Source organism: Notolepis coatsorum (assembly GCF_963971535.1).
Source record: "Notolepis coatsorum genome assembly, chromosome: 11".
Lineage (NCBI taxonomy): Eukaryota > Metazoa > Chordata > Actinopteri > Aulopiformes > Paralepididae > Notolepis > Notolepis coatsorum.
In genome coordinates this window covers 91,003,493-91,021,666 of record NC_140175.1, presented here as the reverse complement: position 1 = coordinate 91,021,666, position 18,174 = coordinate 91,003,493, and the positions used below count along the sequence as shown (strand labels likewise).

Below are 18,174 nucleotides of genomic sequence, written 5' to 3'. Positions count from 1 at the left end.
TCAATATGGCTGACAGTTACATGCCCTTAAAAGACTGATCAACTACATGTTCAGCCAACCGTCCCCCAAATGAAAAGGCTTTAGAAACCCAACCCGACACAGTTCAGGAAGTCTACCCTGTTCTCATAGTATCTCTCTGCCTATGTAACACGAATCAGACACGCCTAATCCTCTTCTGATCAACTAGTGAACTTTGTCCAGCGGGCAGACTCGTCTCTATCCACCGGGGCCTCACTTTAGCTGGTCATAGTGCTCCTCTACTGGCACCAGTGAATAGGCCCCTTGTCCATTCATGCTTTACCCCCTTCCCATACCTGCCCACTTCCTTCATCTGCAGGAGTGCAGGCTGGTTCCTGTAGCCGTCACACACAGACAGACAACCCAGCCTGGCTTTTTTTTTATTGCCTCCAGGAAGCTCACTCTTGCTGCAGAAGGACCTGACCCTGCACTTCATGGAGCCATAAATAAGATGTGGCATCCACACAGGCCCAACCCTGCCCTCCTGCTGTCCGCCTGCCTGCCTGCCTGTCCCTTTAGCCCCGTTCTGAGGAGAGGGTACCAGAAGCTGGAGCTATAAGAATGATGTTACTAATATAATATTTGATAATAATATTTAATATGAAGCCCCACAGTAAAGTCGACACTTTCTACTTAAAAGTTGAATGAACGCTGTGACACATCTAGACAAGACCGCTTCCAGACGCCGCGTGTCAGATGTTCTCGCTGCCTGGGAAAAAAACACCGACTCCTTTCATAAAAGGGGCTCGACGTCCTACTGTAGATGTTTATTTTCCAAATAAGTTAGGTAGGGGATATGTACAGACAGCAGAGTTGTTTGGCTTATATGCAGGTGTATAAGGAAGGTATATAGACGGATTATATGCAGATATCAGACAGATATGGATATATAGATAATATATATATATGCTGTAAATAATTGTTTTGTTAACATTTATATATATAGTATATGCAGCACTATTGTACATGACATCATACATTATATGGGTAGACTATAGTATGAGGTAAGTAATTATGATTATTATGATTACAAATAATAACTTGTATATAAAGGAGATAGATATGGAGTATCTGAGAGCCAGGCCTCCTCTTGGCCTTAGTCTTGGGTGTGAGGTTGTTGGTCCTCAGACCTGGGTGTCTCTGCCAAGAGTCCCTGACTACCTCAGTGGAATACTAATGTCTGAATGGGTACCCGCCATTGCCCTTAAAGTTATAGCTGGCTACCCCCCCCCCCCCCCCCCCCCCATTGCACTTGCGCACACACACACACACACACACACACACACACACACACACACACACACACACACACACACACACACACACACACACACACACACACACACACACACACACACACACACACACACACACACACACACACACACACACACACACACACACACACACACACACACACACACACACACACACACACACACACACAAACACCCCTCCTGCATTGGGACAGCAGTGCCTGTTTTCTCCAGGGGGAAGTTGACAGACTGTCTACATGGGGGCCTCTGTTGGCAATAAACAAAACTGGAAACAGAATCCAGATCCAGCACAGCTAGGTCTGTCTAGAGAGGCTGGGCATCAGTAGAGACAGAAGTACAGCACTGAGAAGAAAACAAAGTGGACCTTAAAATAGCAGCTGGAGAGTCTACTTATATCAGTGGTTGGTATATTTAAACAACAAACAAATATGCTATGTACTTATTGCTGGATCTACTTGATGAGGTAATTTTTTAGTAATGTCTATAGGGAGGTGTAGTGGTTACGTCATTGTTGTTTCCCGCGCGGTCCACCCCACTTGAAATGCCAATGTATCCTCAATGGACACATTTCTAAATTGTCTCGTTTAAAACAAATAAAGCATGAACATTGGCATGGTGTACCTTTCTGTGTGTATTCATCCACAATCTATAGCTCAACATGAAAACAATTCACACAAACCTCGAATCAGATAATCATTAATGTTACACCCCTCCCTGAAACAAATAAATACTAATGTTTATTTGAATTGTAATTACCTTGACATGTCCCTCTTTGGCCTCCCCGTACTGGACATGCTTTCGCAGGTGGTTGCAGATGGCACGGAGGGTAGGGTGCACCTCCACACAGAAGTTACACCTGAAGCCGATGGGTGTTTTATTTGCAGGATTCTCCTGGTAAGGGAAAGAGGATTTTGTTTAATTTAATTTCAAACCTTTATTTCAACTCGTACGAGGTTATCCTCTTTTAAAGTGACAACGAGCTTACAAAACAAGACACTTGTCTATCAGCAATTTCATACATATAATAATAATAATAATAATAATAATAATAATAATAATAATAATAATAATAATTTAGGACCTGCTCAGAGGTCATCAATCGGCACATATAGGCACAATAAATAAGAATAAACAATGAATAAAATCAGCTAAGACAGTTAAAAGTTGACACACAGTGGTCAGAGAGCATACTTTTAAATGCAGCAAATGAAGGAAGATCCTTCAGCTAAATAGAGAGAGAGAGAGAGAGAGAGAGAGAGAGAGAGAGAGAGAGAGAGAGAGAGAGAGAGAGAGAGAGAGAGAGAGAAAGAGAGAGAGAGAGAGAGAGAGAGAGAGAGAGAGAGAGAAAGAGAGAGAGAGAGAGAGAACAGAGAAAATAAGAGAATAAAAGAAGAGAGGGCGGTCATATGCAGCACTCTCTTTATGCTTGAGTCATTATTCACCGTTTGTCAATTATGAAAAGGAAAGGAAAAATAATATATATATTTGAGATTTTTGCTTTTTATTTAGAACATTTAATCTTTAATTTGCCAGATAACAATGTTATCCATGTTCAGTGCACGGCTCGTAACCGGGACATCTGTGTTATTCCTGGACGGGAAAACCGTGGGGTCGGGAATAACAGGTTTCAACAAGTTAAATGTAAGACTTTTTTTAAAGCCTTTTTAAGGTCTTGCCAGACGCATCAAGCTCTCGGTAGTACCCGCAAAAAACAACGACTTGAATACAAAAACAATTTTATATATTAAATATTATTTCATCACCCGACAGCCAGGAAGATGACATTTTTTTTATACCTGTGCAAATACATTTAATACTTTTTAGGATGTTTTAATACCCCCTGAATAATGCTTCTCCCTCCCTCAACATCCACTGGTGACGTGCTCTTGAGCAAGGCACTCAACTTCCACCTGTTCCAGTGGAGCTGCTTAGTGCCAACAGTGTCAGTGTTTTACTGGGCAGCTCCCAGGTGTGAATGTTAGGGATCACGTCGGTACTACCGAGTACCGATTCACGCAAGATCAAATAAAAAAAAATTTAAGTCCGATGATGTCACGTCAACGTTCACGCGCACAATACACGCTTACCTAGGATTTGACTTGATTCAACAACAAAGCAGTCGGGGCAATGGCAAGCCAAAAACGGTTGCAAGTGTGCTTACACTTTACAAAGCTAGATGCAGAGTTGTCGCTGCAATATTATATATTATATATATATTAACACATTGGGCGCCGGGCATTGTGCCCATCATTATACCCAGTCTGCCAGCGCTGTTTTTAAGCTTTTCTGCTGTAATTCCAAAAACGCTAGTTATAGGCCCTGACGCACGCTATATTAAAAAATTCAAATGTATATGATCGGTATACATTATGCTTCATCATGCGTGAAGGAAAGGGGGGGGGGGGGGGTCGTTTATAATTCCTTGATCATCAGTAACGGCTTTATTTAGTATGGGTTGATATATTGATCAGACTGATTGCAAACAAAGAGATGGACAATCGGGCTGAAAATAACGCTAGTGTCCTCTTACCGTTCGCCGATGAGACTGGAGGAAAAAGATCCCAATTATTTGACGTCGATCTCCTATATCCATTTCCGGTTTGTATGGCGCAATAAACGCCGAAATCATATCGATTATTGCGTTTCGAAAGCTATCCAAATGCACTCAAGTGTTTGTCTGGACCCACGTAACAAGATATTACTGCCGGAGGAATTTCCTTGATGCACCGATCGCCACTTCCGGTTTAGCATGAGTGTAACTCGCCCGACAATCCACCAGGCGGCGGTATTGAGGCGTTGCAATCTCAGACAGGGTGCCTCTGCAGTCCGGAGGGAGGCTGGATGAATTATGAATGTCATGGTGAAAAAATTAAATATTGATCCCAAAAACTATTTACGCCGTTGTTGACGTTCAACGCATGGCGGGCAATAACCACTTACGCCGTTTATGGCGCACAATGTGTTAACAAATTGTTCTAAATAAATAATAACGATAATAAATCATTTGAAGTTTGGACCCATTTTTTACAACTGAGGTAGGTAGATTACATTTTTAGAGACTAAAGTACCGGTATCGGTTCAAATGTGAACGGTACCCAACCCTATTGTGTGTATAAACCTACCGATGTGCCATTATAAATGGGTAGAAGGAATATTGCTAGTGTTGCCATGGAAATGGAACTCACCCAGACTGCAAAAAGTCTGTGTTAAAGAGTTCACGTTCAGAATCCTCACAAATATTGACCTATCCCAGCGAACATATTCAGGTTTCTCATAGCGTATCCTGACCATTACGAAAAGGATATGGCATTTGTGTGCTATCTCATAGATGGAATACACAAGTATCCCGGATAATATTGGAATATTAAATAAAAAGCAAAGGCACCCAGTGTCTTTGAAAAACATTCTCTATGACATCTGGTCTCTACTCACCTTGTCAGCCTTGGTCTCGGGTGGTTCTGTGGCCTTCTGCTTGCTGAGAAGCTGCCTCCTCCTCTCTTGCCTCATGGCTCGCTTCTGGAATTCTTCATTATGATTCATCAGATGTTTGGCCAGGACCGGCAGTGACAGGAACCTCAGCTCACAGTGAGAACACTGGTACAACTCTGAGCCATCTTCCGCCGGACTGGGCGAGATCGCAAAGTCCCTCTTCAGGTCCTTGTTGTGGTTGTCATTGTAGTGCAGAGAGAGCAGCTCAGTTGCGCTGAAGGACATCCGGAAGCATTTCAGACACTTGAACGGCAGCCATTCAACCTCTCCGTCCTGCTCGGGCTCAGGTTGGACCTCCATCGCTTCCTTGTCCTCCTCCACCGGCGCAGAGTCAGTGATGTCCTCTGGTTCTTTGGCATAGATCACGGTGAAGTAGCGGCCGAGCTTGCTAGCGTGCTGCTTCTTGGGGAACACGCCCGGGTGGCGTTTAATATAGTGTGAAACAATGCTTTTTCTGCTGAAGGCCTGGAAGGCGCAAAGGGAACATTTTCTCCTCTCCACGGCCAATCTTAGGTCCTCGCTCATCTCCGAACCACCCCCTTCCGACGCCAGGGGCACAACCACTTTGACAGGCTTGTCGGTTAGAGTCTTGGATGCGGCCAAACAGTGGGTGTAATAGGCATCGATGTCGTGACGCTTCTGATAGTGCGCTGCCAGGCCTTTGCGAACAGGGTTTGTGTAAGCACACAGAGCACATTTGAAGACATTGTTTTTACCCTCTGGCTGAGCACGGACATTGTTGTGCTTGATGCGGTAGTGGCGGGCGATGCCTTTCCTGGTGGAGCAGAAGTATTTGCAGAGCTGACAATTAAACACGGTATGTTTCTCTGTCTTGATGGGGAACTGGGAGAGAGCGTGGTCAAAGTCACTGACCTCCACTTCTGGTGCATTTGATACATGAGTGGCACTGCACTCAGCCACCGCCTCCGTCTCCTTGCCGGAGGAAAAGAGTGTGAGGGAAGGAGCGAACATATCAGAAGCCGGTTGGTTGTGATATTTCTCATAGTGGATTTTGAGTTTCTCCATTGTACCGTGTGTGTACGGGCACATTTTGCATCTATACGCACCGTAGCCCTGCCTTTGTGTTTTACACTTATCCTCTCCTTCATTTACGTCAGGAATTTGCTCTATATCGTCTGCAAAGTCCTCAGCAGTGACTTTTACTAACGGGTGCCGTTTCTGATAGTGAGTTAAGACCCCGTGGATGCGAGAGTTCACATAAGGACAATGGCGGCACTTGTAGACGGAACTGGGGTTGATGTCTGCTTCCTGTGCAAAGTCTGCGGCCTTGACCTTCATGCCTGGGTGCTTCTTCCCATAGTGTGTAAGGAGGCCATGGAGACTGTTGTATTCCGACAGACATACAGTACACTGATATGGGTTGTTGGAGATGGAGAGACGCGAGTGGGACGGATGGGGAAGGATTTCTTGCTGTGGGGTATCGATAACCAGTGCTCCATCATCTTCGATGGCCTGATGAAAGGTGAAAGTTACTTGTTCTTTGGCCATTGCCTGTTGGAGCTTCTCAGGTGACCTATTACCTCTGATGATATCTAATAGGACAGATTCATCCCCTTTGATGGCCCAAGGGTGAACCGCTTGATAGTGACTGGTGATATCCCATATGGTACAGGCCTCAAAGGCACAGTCTCTGCATCTGTAATGCTTGGTTTCCGAGTTGGGCCCTTGTTGGGTCGTCTCTGGCCCGGCCCAAAGCTTGCTGGCCATGTACGCATAGTCCACATTGTGTTCAGGATGGCGTCTTTGGTAATGCAGGAGCAGGCCTTGGGGTTCGGCGTGGGAGTAGATGCACCACTCACAGTGGTAGCCGGCCTCCAGGATGCCGTCTTGGTAGGCCCAGTGTAATATGGTCATGGCCGTGGCCTTCACCGTGGGGTGATCTTTCTTCAGGTGTTTCTTCAGGGCATAGACGTAAGGAGACGTGTAGGAACAGTGTTTGCACTTCAACGAGCGGAGAGTCGATGTGTTCTCCGGGTCGGAGGGGGCCGGCGTCATGGTAGATGAGACGTTGGCTGACTGACCCATCTGAGCACGCTCACGCTGACTACGGACGACTGCGGTGTGACGACGCACAAGGTCAGCGTTGGCCTTGGTTTCCCTGTGCTTTTTCTGGTAGTGAATAAGCACTCCTTTTACGGTGCGGTTACCATAGTCACAGTGCTGACAAAAGAACAGCATCTCAGCTTCTCCTTTCTCTCCACTGCCAGGTTTGGGACTGGAGGTACTAGATCCATCATATCCATTACTGTTGAACTGTTTCATAAACTGTTTGGGAGCTGCAATTTGCAATTCATCCATTAGCTTCATCAGTCCGGGAGTGGGAGCACCATGTTTAATATATTTTGCTGTCACTTTTATTTCTGGATGTCTCTTCTGATAATGGACTAGCACGCCCACAACAGACCTGTTACTGTACACACAGTGTTTACAGTAGTATATTTCCTCATCAGATCCAAACGGTGTGGAGCTTGATGACTTCGGAGTGTTGGCGACACCGAGGTTGAATGAGGAGTTGCCGGCAGATTGCGGCCTGTCCACCGAGATGACCCTCATGGTTTTCTGTATGCGGAAATATGAGGCCTTTTGCTCTGGATGTTTCTTCTGATAATGGACCAGAACAGAGTGCATGTTGGGGCTGGCGAAGGAGCAAACATCACAGTCATACACCACAACGTTGCCGCCCATAGCGTCCTTCAGAGCCTCGGTCTCAGCACTGGCCTCGGGTGTCTTGGAGATGGTTTTCAAGGCAGGGCTGGAGGAGGATCTGGGGGTAGAGCTGGCCGAGCTGAAATTCTTGGGGCCGGAGTTGAGAATTTCCCTCAGAGTTTGCGATTCCCCGCTCTTGTGGGGTTGCTCTACTATATAACTGGAGAAGATCATGGCATTGTTTATTTTCACCGTGGGATGCATTCTTTGGTAATGGGGCATCAGACTCCTAACGTTGGGGCTTGTGTATGAACAGAAGCGGCACATATACACCAGATTAGGCTGGTTGAAGTTGAGCACATTGCTAGCCTCAGGGTGGTGATCCATGTAGTGTTGATGTAGATCGTTGTAATTTGTGTACTCGATGAAGCACTCCAAGCAACGGAAGACGGCACTGTGGTCATCAGGGTCCAGGATGTACCTAAAGCTGAACTTGATGTAGGGGTGCATCCTCTGGTAATGGGTGCTGACACTGCGGGCTGACTTGTTGTGGTAATCACAGTGTTTACAGTAGAAACGCGCCGCTCCAGGTTCCTCCGGATATTCTGTATTCTCCTGGAAGGTGTCTTGGTTGCTCTGGTCTTGGAGATCTTTAGAATCAGCGGGAACATTCTCACCTTCATCGTCAGAGAGAGACAGTGCTATGGGAATGTTTCTAGGTTTGGACTTGGGGTTGCTTTTCCTCTTCCCTATTCTGCCTCCTTGGCGGGAGTTAGCGGATTCTCTTAATTGCTGTGTGTTGTAAGTGAAAACATAGTTCTCCCTGTCATGGTTGCTGCCCTCTTTATCAACACCGGTATGATTTTCTCCCCCTTCCTCATCATCCATCTCATCCAGGTTTATTACCATGTCCAGTTGGCTTTGGCTTATCTTACTCGAAAGGTTGCTGGCAATTTCATCAATTCTAGTTCTCTTCTTAACTGGAGACAAATCCAAAGGCAAGTCGTTAATGGACTTCCTGGCTGTTTTCCCTAAGGAGGACTTTTTGCTGGAAAGTCCTAGGATGGAGGTCTGGGTCTTTTGCAGAACGATTGGAGAACATTCTGCCTCAGAGTCCGGCTGGTCGGCCAAGGGACCATCAAAGATAGCAGACTGCATGTCATCACAGTAGGAGTGCTTGTGCTGCTGGTGAACCCTAAGGCCTTTCAGTGTGGTGGTAGAGAAACTGCAAAGCGTGCAGTGGTGAGGGTTCTGCTGGTTGTGGTCACTCGCCGTACCTGTCGACCTTTTCCCATTGACTTTAGAGCCTACACTTCCCCCGTTGACCGGCTTGGCCGCGGTGTCATTCTGTGGTTCTGGGCTATCACTCGTTAGGTCCAAGGTGTCCGCGTCAGAGGAGCTGTGGCTTTGTTTGTGCGTGCCTAGTTTGAGAGCACTGGTGCAGACGAACGGGCATTCGTCACATTTATACACTGTGGTTTTACCGGAGAGGTGGATGTTTTCGATGTGGCGGGAGATGCTCCGACGGTGCATGGTGAGGAAGGAACAGAAAGGACACTGGAAGCGATTCATGTATCGTCTGAAAGGTATCCCTTTAGTCTCCAGCAATTTGTTATCCTCGTCCGTCAAAAGTTGTTTTGCGTCAGCTGACAGGGTCCCAGTATAATTGGGATCATCTATGTCACCCAACGCCTCGTCCTCCTCGTCCAAGCTGCTCCTGGAGTCTTCTTCGTTGAGCAAGGTGGCATCCATTTCAGTGACAGCACTGGAGACATCGGATGTGGCAAACCTCTTGGACAAAAGGGAGGAGCCTGTGCTGTTTGGCATTACCGCCTTAATCTTTGCATAGTGAAAAGATGAGATCCCAGCAGCCGGCTTGTCTAGCGTGTTCTCTGGTGTTTCCCCCGTGGACTCCTCGTGTCGACTCATATCAGTGAGTGCTATAGTTGACCCTGCTGGGCTCCTGGAAGAGGAGGGGGAGTCTGGCTTGGAGGAGCTTGCACTTCCCTCCCCTTCCAGCTCCTCAATGGAGGAGACTATCTTCACCATGTCACTGTGCTCCTTCACCACGTGATTAGTCCAGCTCTCCCTCTGGTTAGTCTCATAGTCACACCACTCGCAGGCAAAGGTTCCCTTCAACAATCCACTGGCTTCATCAGAGTCCTCTACAGCCTTGCCAGATTCTGACGGTCCGTCTGTGTCTTCTGAGGGAACTTTGTTGTGATACATTATTTGGTGTTTAACTATCCTCGCTCTGCGTGGAGACTTGTATGTGCAATACTGGCAGGAGTACACTTTTGAATGATCATTGTGCGTTATAACGGTGTAGCTGGGTTGTTTAGACGTCTGGGAGCTACTAGCGTCTGAGTCTTCCTCTGTGACATCATGCACCTTCTTGGTGTGGTTCCTCAGGAAGGACTTTGATCTGAAGTAACGGACACAGAACTTGCACTGGTAAAACGGTAGGTGGGATTCTGCTGTCTGTTTTTGTAATGTTTGGTTGGAATTTTCAGTGGAGTGGGGGCCTGAAAAAAAAAGAAAAAAGAGAATGTGTGACAATTCTGCTTAACTAAATAGTCTATCATGGAGAAATGTTTTTGTTATTGTATTGTTATTATAATGTAAGCAGTAACTACTCACTAAATTACTTAATTCATTTTGTGTGGATTTATATTGTTTAACAATAGCAATTGCAGCTGTGATTAAATAGCCTAACTTTTTTTTATCTTTTCATCAATACATCATAATATGACACATTCACATTTTTCCCACATTCACATTCACATTTTCCACATTTTCCCCAACAGAGATCCAACTCTAACACCTAAGGCAACGTGCCGGCCTTACTCATTCCAACTTCAGGAGGCACATTATCCTTGTCATCCTTGCCGTAACATTCTTTGTCCTCCTCCTCTCCCTCATCCTTCAGCGATTCGGACTCGTCCGCGTCTGCAGGCTGCAGGAAGACCGTGTGCACCTCCTGGATGTGGGTCTTCAGGTCGTCATAGGACTCAGCGCGGAAGTCACAGCCGTCGCACTGCAATACTTCCATCACTGAGGAGGGGAAGTAGTCCCTGGAAAATCAGGGAAACCTGTGGAGGCCAAAACAAACAAGAGACCATGAGAAGGTTAGATGATGAGAAGATTAGATCATGAGAAGATTAGATCATGAGAAGATTAGATCATGAGAAAGTTAGATCATGAGAAGGTTAGATGATGAAAAGGTTAGATGATGAGAAGGTTAGATGATGAGAAGGTTAGATGATGAGAAGGTTAGATCATGAGAAGGTTAGATGATGAGAAGATTAGATTATGAGAAGGTTAGATGATGAGAAGGTTAGATGATGAGAAGATTAGATTATGAGAAGGTTAGATAATGAGAAGGTTAGATTATGAGAAGGTTAGATGATGAGAAGGTTAGATTATGAGAATCTTAAGGGGGAAAGACATATTTGGACATATGGAAATACTGCTTTTCATTTAGGCAAGGCGCGTATTGTAGAGTGAGGGCATGACGCACAAAGCCTGTGTATGGAAGATCATCATTTAAAATATTATATATATAAAATAAAGGTTTGAAAATAAATGAAATAAGGGTCAACGGTATTCCGTACCATTCTGAGTGAAGTACAGAGCAGATTTTACAATGTGAAGCTGTATTATGAATTGCTTGCAATCAATTCAAAATGTTTGTATTACTCATAATAACCTGTTCATTTATGTAAATGTTTTTGGATGATGAGCAAACAGCATTTCATATCGCTCATCCTCAGTCAGATAGTGAACTGGCCAGCATATCATTTTGACTTGATATTTAAAAAATATCAAGATATACTGTAGAAGCCAGGCTCAAAGGTCAGTCCCTGTGTTTTTGGAACCAAAATAATAACTCACACCGAGGGTGAATAATATCTCATTCTCAAATTAGTTGAGTCAGTGTTGACCGCTAACCCTAATACAGACAGTATATCACAGCAGGGTGCTTTTCACAACACATGACAAAGATGAGAATTCTGTATCTCTATGCTGATGTTTGCTGTTTTTTTTTTTGTATAACACCGGTACCAAGAACAATGGCGAGGACAGAGGAGGGATTATGGCTTGATTTGTCCCATTTATATTACCTTGGGATAAGCCATAGCTGGAGATCAGCTCTGCAGCCCAGTATTTACAGCAGACCATTCCGTCAGATTGCATCAGCCTTGCTCAAATAAGATTGCATGAATCCACAGAGGGATGAAGGCTTTGTGTCTCTGTGGTTTGGGCTTCGCCAGTAAAACACAAGCAGATGATTTGACCATCATCGCACAGCTCTTTCGAGAAGGCAGTCCGATCAACTGATTGAACCAGTGCAGTTGCACGTTCCAAAACGTGCCCGGGCCGATTGCTTGGCCCCCGGTATTGCTGCTTCTTGCGGCTTTCTCAAGAACCGCTCATCCAATCAACTGCACACTCGACACTGCACTTTCCCGGGCAAAACACCGGCCGAGTGAGAAGTCGATCGGATGAGCGGTTCTCAAGAAAATCTAAGGACAGACAGACAAACAGACGGAGATTCCTTCCATTTTAGTTAGCCTAATTCGGTTTTGAGATGGGTAGTTATATAGCTCAGTATTTGGACCAAACTGTATAGGCCTAATGCTGTACACCCTGGATAATTACAGATCATTGTTGTGGCATAAACACAGATTAAATTCAAGACATTAATCCCAAGAGAGGAACGGTATTTTCAGTGTTGGTGACACACAACGTACATGGTAGCGTAGTCCATCCCATGTATCACATATTTTCACAATATGTCCAAAAGAATAAATTAAATCAAATAGGCTGCAGCCAAAGACCAACCCCCCCCCCCCCCTATCATAACCGCCAATCGTAATTACCAATCACTGTCCACATTTATATTGTCAGTTATGAAAAAAATTTATATTTACAAGTCTTAATGAAACTGACAGAGTAAAAGACGATGAGGATGGGAAATAGGAATGGCTGTGTGGCAGTATGACAGCTTTTTCATCAAGTGGGTTTTGCCTCTTGTCCGCACCCCTTTGTGTGCCGCTGACACAGTGAGACACTTTTCATTTAAATATAGTTCATTAGCATTCAAACTGGTCACGGCTTGATGAGCCCTTTCTGGGGGGGGGGTTTGGCTAGGAGCAAAATAACAAAACACTTGGTGGAAAGCATCTCTTTTCCATTTGCCACAAGTGGTCATCTGTGCATTCTTTTAATTCAAGGCAAATGCGTTAATATGCATTTTTTGCATGTATTCAAATTCAGGATTTGACGGATAGAAAATTTTGCCACACAGTGTTAAGTTGCATCTCAACTTGATGTTCAGGATCCCAACCTCTTGAACACTTCTTCTATGTGGCAACTACTGTCCCTCAAGGTTAACGGTTCACACTACTACAAGTATGGCCCTTTGAAATGTGCATAGCTTTCTTTAATCCTTTAGTCTTTGTTAAAAAAAACTACACTATTAGCACTAATCCGACATTTCTAACCTAATGTGACTTGTGTCATTTGCTCATTTCACTTCTGTGATACTATTGATTGACAGTCGAATAGCCCACTGCTCCACGTCTTTTTTTACTGTATCCACCCATAGATATATGTATCCACCCACCCAACATTCCTGGAGGAGGAGGACTCACCAGCTTTGAATCCGGTTGATCTAAGACCTCTCTGTCTGCACCTGTGGCACGATTCTGCGTTCTAAATCAAACACGTCCAGCAGCAGCACACACAACTAGCATGGTTATCAAAAACCCTACCTTCAGCCATGGTACAGATTACAGATAAGCCTTTCCACCTGGGATACAAGTTCCATACAACAGAAAAAAGCAACCCGTGACAGGAGGAGAAGTTCACTAAAAACTCCTGGAGAAATGGCACCGCTACACTGGATCAGTAAACTAGGCTTTATAAGTCGGTATAAAAATATTATGATTCTTAAAAGGAACACTAGAACATTTTGGGAAATACACTCCTCTCTGACAAGAAGATTACAGTTTCATCTCTGCGTGTCCAGTAGACCCACAGAGAGGCCCTGGTGCATGCTAGCCTAGCTAAGCACAAGGACTGGAAGCGGTATGGAGCAGCTAGCCTAGCAGCTAAGTACAAGGACTGGAACTGGAAGCGGTATGGAGCAGCTAGCCTAGCTAAGCACAAGGACTGGAAGCGGTATGGAGCAGCTAGCCTAGCTAAGTACAAGGACTGGAAGCAGTATGGAGCAGCTAGCCTAGCTAAGCACAAGGACTGGAAGCAGTATGGAGCAGCTAGCCTAGCTAAGCACAAGGACTGGAACTGGAAGCGGTATGGAGCAGCTAGCCTAGCTAAGCACAAGGACTGGAAGCAGTATGGAGCAGCTAGCCTAGCTAAGTACAAGGACTGGAACTGGAAGCGGTATGGAGCAGCTAGCCTAGCTAAGTACAAGGACTGGAAGCGCTATGGAGCAGCTAGCCTAGCTAAGTACAAGGACTGGAAGCGGTATGGATCAGCTAGCCTAGCTAAGCACAAGGACTGGAAGCGCTATGGAGCAGCTAGCTCTGCTAGCCTATAGCTCTGTCAAAAGTGAAGAAATTACAACTTCCAACATGATCCACAGAGATTGAGATTAATTCTGGAAGTTACAGGGATTGATATCAAAGAGATTCAAATCTAAATTGATATCAATCCTCTCGTCAGAAGATGGCAAATGAGTGTACTTCCCAAAATGTTGGTTAGTGTTCCTTTAATGTCCTATATCATAATGGAAAAGCCAAACCTAAAAGGGCTTTGATCACTTTGATCACGGGAATCTGACAACAACCTGTGGTCAAAAAAAACTCAACAACAGTTGGGAACCCACCCGTCTCCCAGCCAGCAGGGCAGCCAGCGGGGCAGCCGGTGAAGAGGAGCTCCATGTGAGTGAGAAGGCCGAGCAGCCAGGGGCCCCATTGTTGCTCAGGGTCAGGTTACAGGCCCACCAGGGGCCCCACCCTGCTCTCTTTGGCAGCTCATCGCTGCTCTGAACAAAGTTGCTTTCTAATGCCAGGTTCCTTGACATGGATATCAAGAGAATCCTTTTAGTAGAGAGGAGGGGAGGGGAGAAGCCTGCGGAGGAGAAGGAGGAAAAAAACAGCCTCCTACACACAACTACCATCTGCCTTAGTGTGTAGGCTATGTCTCTTCAGCCAGTCAGCCCTGTGCCACACCAAGCTAATGGGGTGAGATTGTGTAACTGCTTTCATCTGCTCAGCCGGGGCTCTGACAGGCAGCCACTGAGCTGCTCAGATCCTCCTCTGAGTTGAGCTTCAAGGGCAGCCATTTTAGGAGCAGGCTACGTGTGCTTCTTAGGTGTTCAGCCAGCAGCACACAACAACATGGACCCACGGATCTGATCCTCTTCCTCGCAGGCAGGCAAGCCGTGTGTCACTGGAGAGCTGCTGACAGAAATCTATCTGCCAGATGTACTGTACTACTGTACCCAAGCGCTCTCTCTGCCCGCACGGCTCAGCGGAAATCGCCTCACTCTGCACTCTTTGCCAGCCAGACTTTGCCTGCTTCCTTTCATTTTCTGTGGGACATTATCTCTCACGTTGAGGGATTTTCAAAGAAACGATGGAGCTTCATTCCAAGGAGAGAGAGAGAGAGAGAGAGAGAGAGAGAGAGAGAGAGAGAGAGAGAGAGAGAGAGGGTCAGAGTGAATGACACAGGCTATACCGACGCTTCTTCAAAAACCAGGAGAGAAATACATTTCTTTATTCTTTTTTGGAACTGCCGACGAAGCTCCACAAGGGGGTCTAAAAATGCTAAGCATGTCTGAACTTCCCTTTTCTTTCTGGGAGCTCAGAAAACATCTGCAGCCCTGGGCTGAAGAGCAGACGAGGCGGGGTGGAGAGGAGAGGAGAGGAGAGGAGAGGAGAGGAGAGGAGAGGAGAGGAGAGGAGAGGAGAGGAGAGGAGAGGAGAGGAGAGGAGAGGAGAGGAGAGGAGAGGAGAGGGGAGGGGAGGGGAGGGGAGGGGAGGGGAGGAGTGGAGAGGAAAGGAGAGGGGAGGGGAGAAGAAGAGAGGAGAGGAGAGGAGAGGAGAGGAGAGGAGAGGAGAGGAGAGGAGAGGAGAGGAGAGGAGAGGAGAGGAGAGGAGAGGAGAGGAGGAACAGAGAAGCAGAGGGGGGAGGGAGGGAAGAGTATAGGCCTGAAGGGGTAGGGAGGGAGGGAGGGAGGGAGGGACAGTGGGAGGATAAAGGAGGGCACATGGCGGTACGACCCAGCCACCTGGGAGACCTTCCTTGGTTGGAGCAACAGAGGACAAAGCCATCAGACTGGGCTCCCCAGATTCCAAAGTCTACTGACGTTTTGTTAATCACCAACCGGTCTCTCTGCATCGGCGAGCTCTGCCAGCAGTCACACCCTCTACTCAAACTGGCCGCCGACAGCAGCTGCTCCGTCTGAAAGAGGGCCTTTGAATAAGCCAGCATTTAAGCTGATTAGGAGTACAGAGGTTTTGTCCTTAACCGTTGGTCAGGGCCACCATCTCATGCCATTGGGGAGAGAGGAGGAGGCCATGTTACATTATCACGGCGAGGATCATAGACACAGATAATTCATCTGGCAAACGAGACGGGACGCGTGTCTTGTCAACTCGCAGAGAGCCTCAATAATTAATGACCCTGTGATAGAAAATGACGGCCATGCTTTTTTTTTTAAAAGAAAAATACAATGGCAGTGATAGTAGGCGCGGAGCCATGGAAATTGATTTCTTCCGAGATGAGCTGACAGCGGCGAAATCAATTTTTAGAAATCTTTAGAAAAAAAGGAGGCAACAACACACACACACACAAAATAACTCCTTAAATTGTTGACTACTTAAGCCTAAAGTAGTCTAAAGCCGATCCTAGTCTACCTCTGCCAGACCACTGAAGTGCTCAACAAGAGCGACAGTAGAGAAAGATCTCATTGTGTCCGAGGAGGAGGTGGAGAAGAAGAGGTTGCGTCACTGGGAGCCAAGGGAGCATGTTGGCCTCTTGCACAAGCAGGAGATAAAAGGAGCTGAAGATCAAGATGGCCGCTCCCACAGTGACCTGCTGTCACTTCCTCAATGTCAGCATGCAACACCGGAGAGCCTAGCATTCTGGATCAACATCTCACACTGGCGATGTGAAGACAGATCCAATGACGCGATCATGCTTCAGGCCAGCATGCATGCACAGCAACCCAGCTCCATTGTCCTCTCCGTGGATTCCCCAGTGAAGGGTGATGGAGAGCCAGGCTTCAGTAGATTATCTTTTATCCTCACTCCTCACACCTTTTACCTGCTAGGATTCCAACTCAATACTATTGTGCTTTGGCGTCTGAGTCACGTATACTTTCCACGTGTGTGGGGAATCTCAACATACTATTTCCATTTGATCCTTAAAGAGCCCATAGTCTGGCCTATTCCCAGTTTAATATTTTAATTTCTGTGGTTTATTTACAAACATTTGCATGTTTTCATGGTCAGAATTAAATCCAGTTACAGCTGTACATGCTGACGCTGCTGTTTTGGCTCCTGTGCTGCTGCTACTGCACTTCCTGGTTCACGAAATTCAGATCAAACTGTAAAATGAGTCGCATTGCAGATCAGATCCAGCAATTGCATGTCTTATAAACCTCTTCCCATTCGGCCGACTCGTCTGCTTTAATTTGGGAGTGTCTACCTTTGACGAGAATCAAATGAGATTACGCCGCCCCGTCATCCAAAATCATGTCACTGCAGTTGTTACATGAATACCAGGATGTTGGCGTGACTGAACAGTGTCCTTTGAGCATGCATGAGGGACAACACAAACACCTGACACTGTGGAATCTACATGAGCCAAAAGATGAAGATAGGAGGAATTGTTTCATAACCTACCATTTGCCATGGTTAGGGCTAGCAATAGACAGATATGGGTTTTGGAGTGCAGTTGCCAATTGCAATTTCACGCCATACAATTACCAAATATTTTAAGGATACATTACTGCCTTCAAATGAATGGCCTAATTACCTTTTAATTTTGTATTTCTTTACAAAAAACATTTAAATGAAAAGATAATTGTTTCACTTTGGTGAAATATAGCCCCATGTCCTGCTAAGCTAGCATGACCTAGTTGGCATCTATGGGTTCCTTGTGATCTTGAGTTTTGTATCTCTAGTCTAATATACCTAGGCTAAAGGGATAGTTTAGATGTTTTATAACTCTAGCAGCCTAAGTAGCCTTACCAATGATGATGTTGGTCTTTAGGGTCCTTTCTCAGCGCAACTCATGCTGTTCCTCACGCTAACTCCGGCTCGTTAGCCACGAACCGATGCGAAGTCAATGGGGTCGACTCGAGCTCCTGTCTGTACAAGCTGAAATGTACTCCACACAGTGCACACAACAAGCTACATTTCAGTGAACTTCAGTCAGCTTGTACAGACAGGAGCTTGACCCCATTTACTTTGCATTCGTTTGTGACTAACTATCCAGAGGTAGTATGAGGACTGTGGAGGAATAAGACTGTCCTCTCCATCAGTTGAGCTCTTTCACCCTTCCCCTCAAATGTTCAGTCCCTCCTGTGTCTTCTCTACCCATTGTATGGTGTTCCCCCTCCCCTCTCCTTGGTATAAAGGAGACTCGTCCTCTTCTTCCTGGTGTCTTAGCTAGTAGCCTGGATGAGAGCCATCCGGCCATATCTCTGACTATTGATACTTTCATCTGAGTTAATAAATTGTATTAA

The 18,174-nt window shown here is 45.9% G+C and overlaps 1 protein-coding gene across 3 annotated transcripts in view; it reads right to left on the bottom strand.

Moving 5' to 3' along the window:
- Positions 1-18,174, bottom strand: part of znf462 (zinc finger protein 462) — a 95,445-nt gene that overhangs the window by 57,208 nt on the left and 20,063 nt on the right. For all 3 annotated transcript variants that reach the window (XM_084325303.1, XM_084325305.1, XM_084325304.1), the window contains exons 2-4: positions 10,299-10,543; positions 4,728-9,976; positions 2,052-2,186 (exon numbers count right to left, since the gene is read on the bottom strand). In XM_084325303.1, the coding sequence (XP_084181429.1) occupies positions 2,052-2,186; positions 4,728-9,976; positions 10,299-10,503 (5,589 nt within the window). In that variant the 5' untranslated portion in view covers positions 10,504-10,543. The remainder of the gene's footprint in view (positions 1-2,051; positions 2,187-4,727; positions 9,977-10,298; positions 10,544-18,174) is intronic.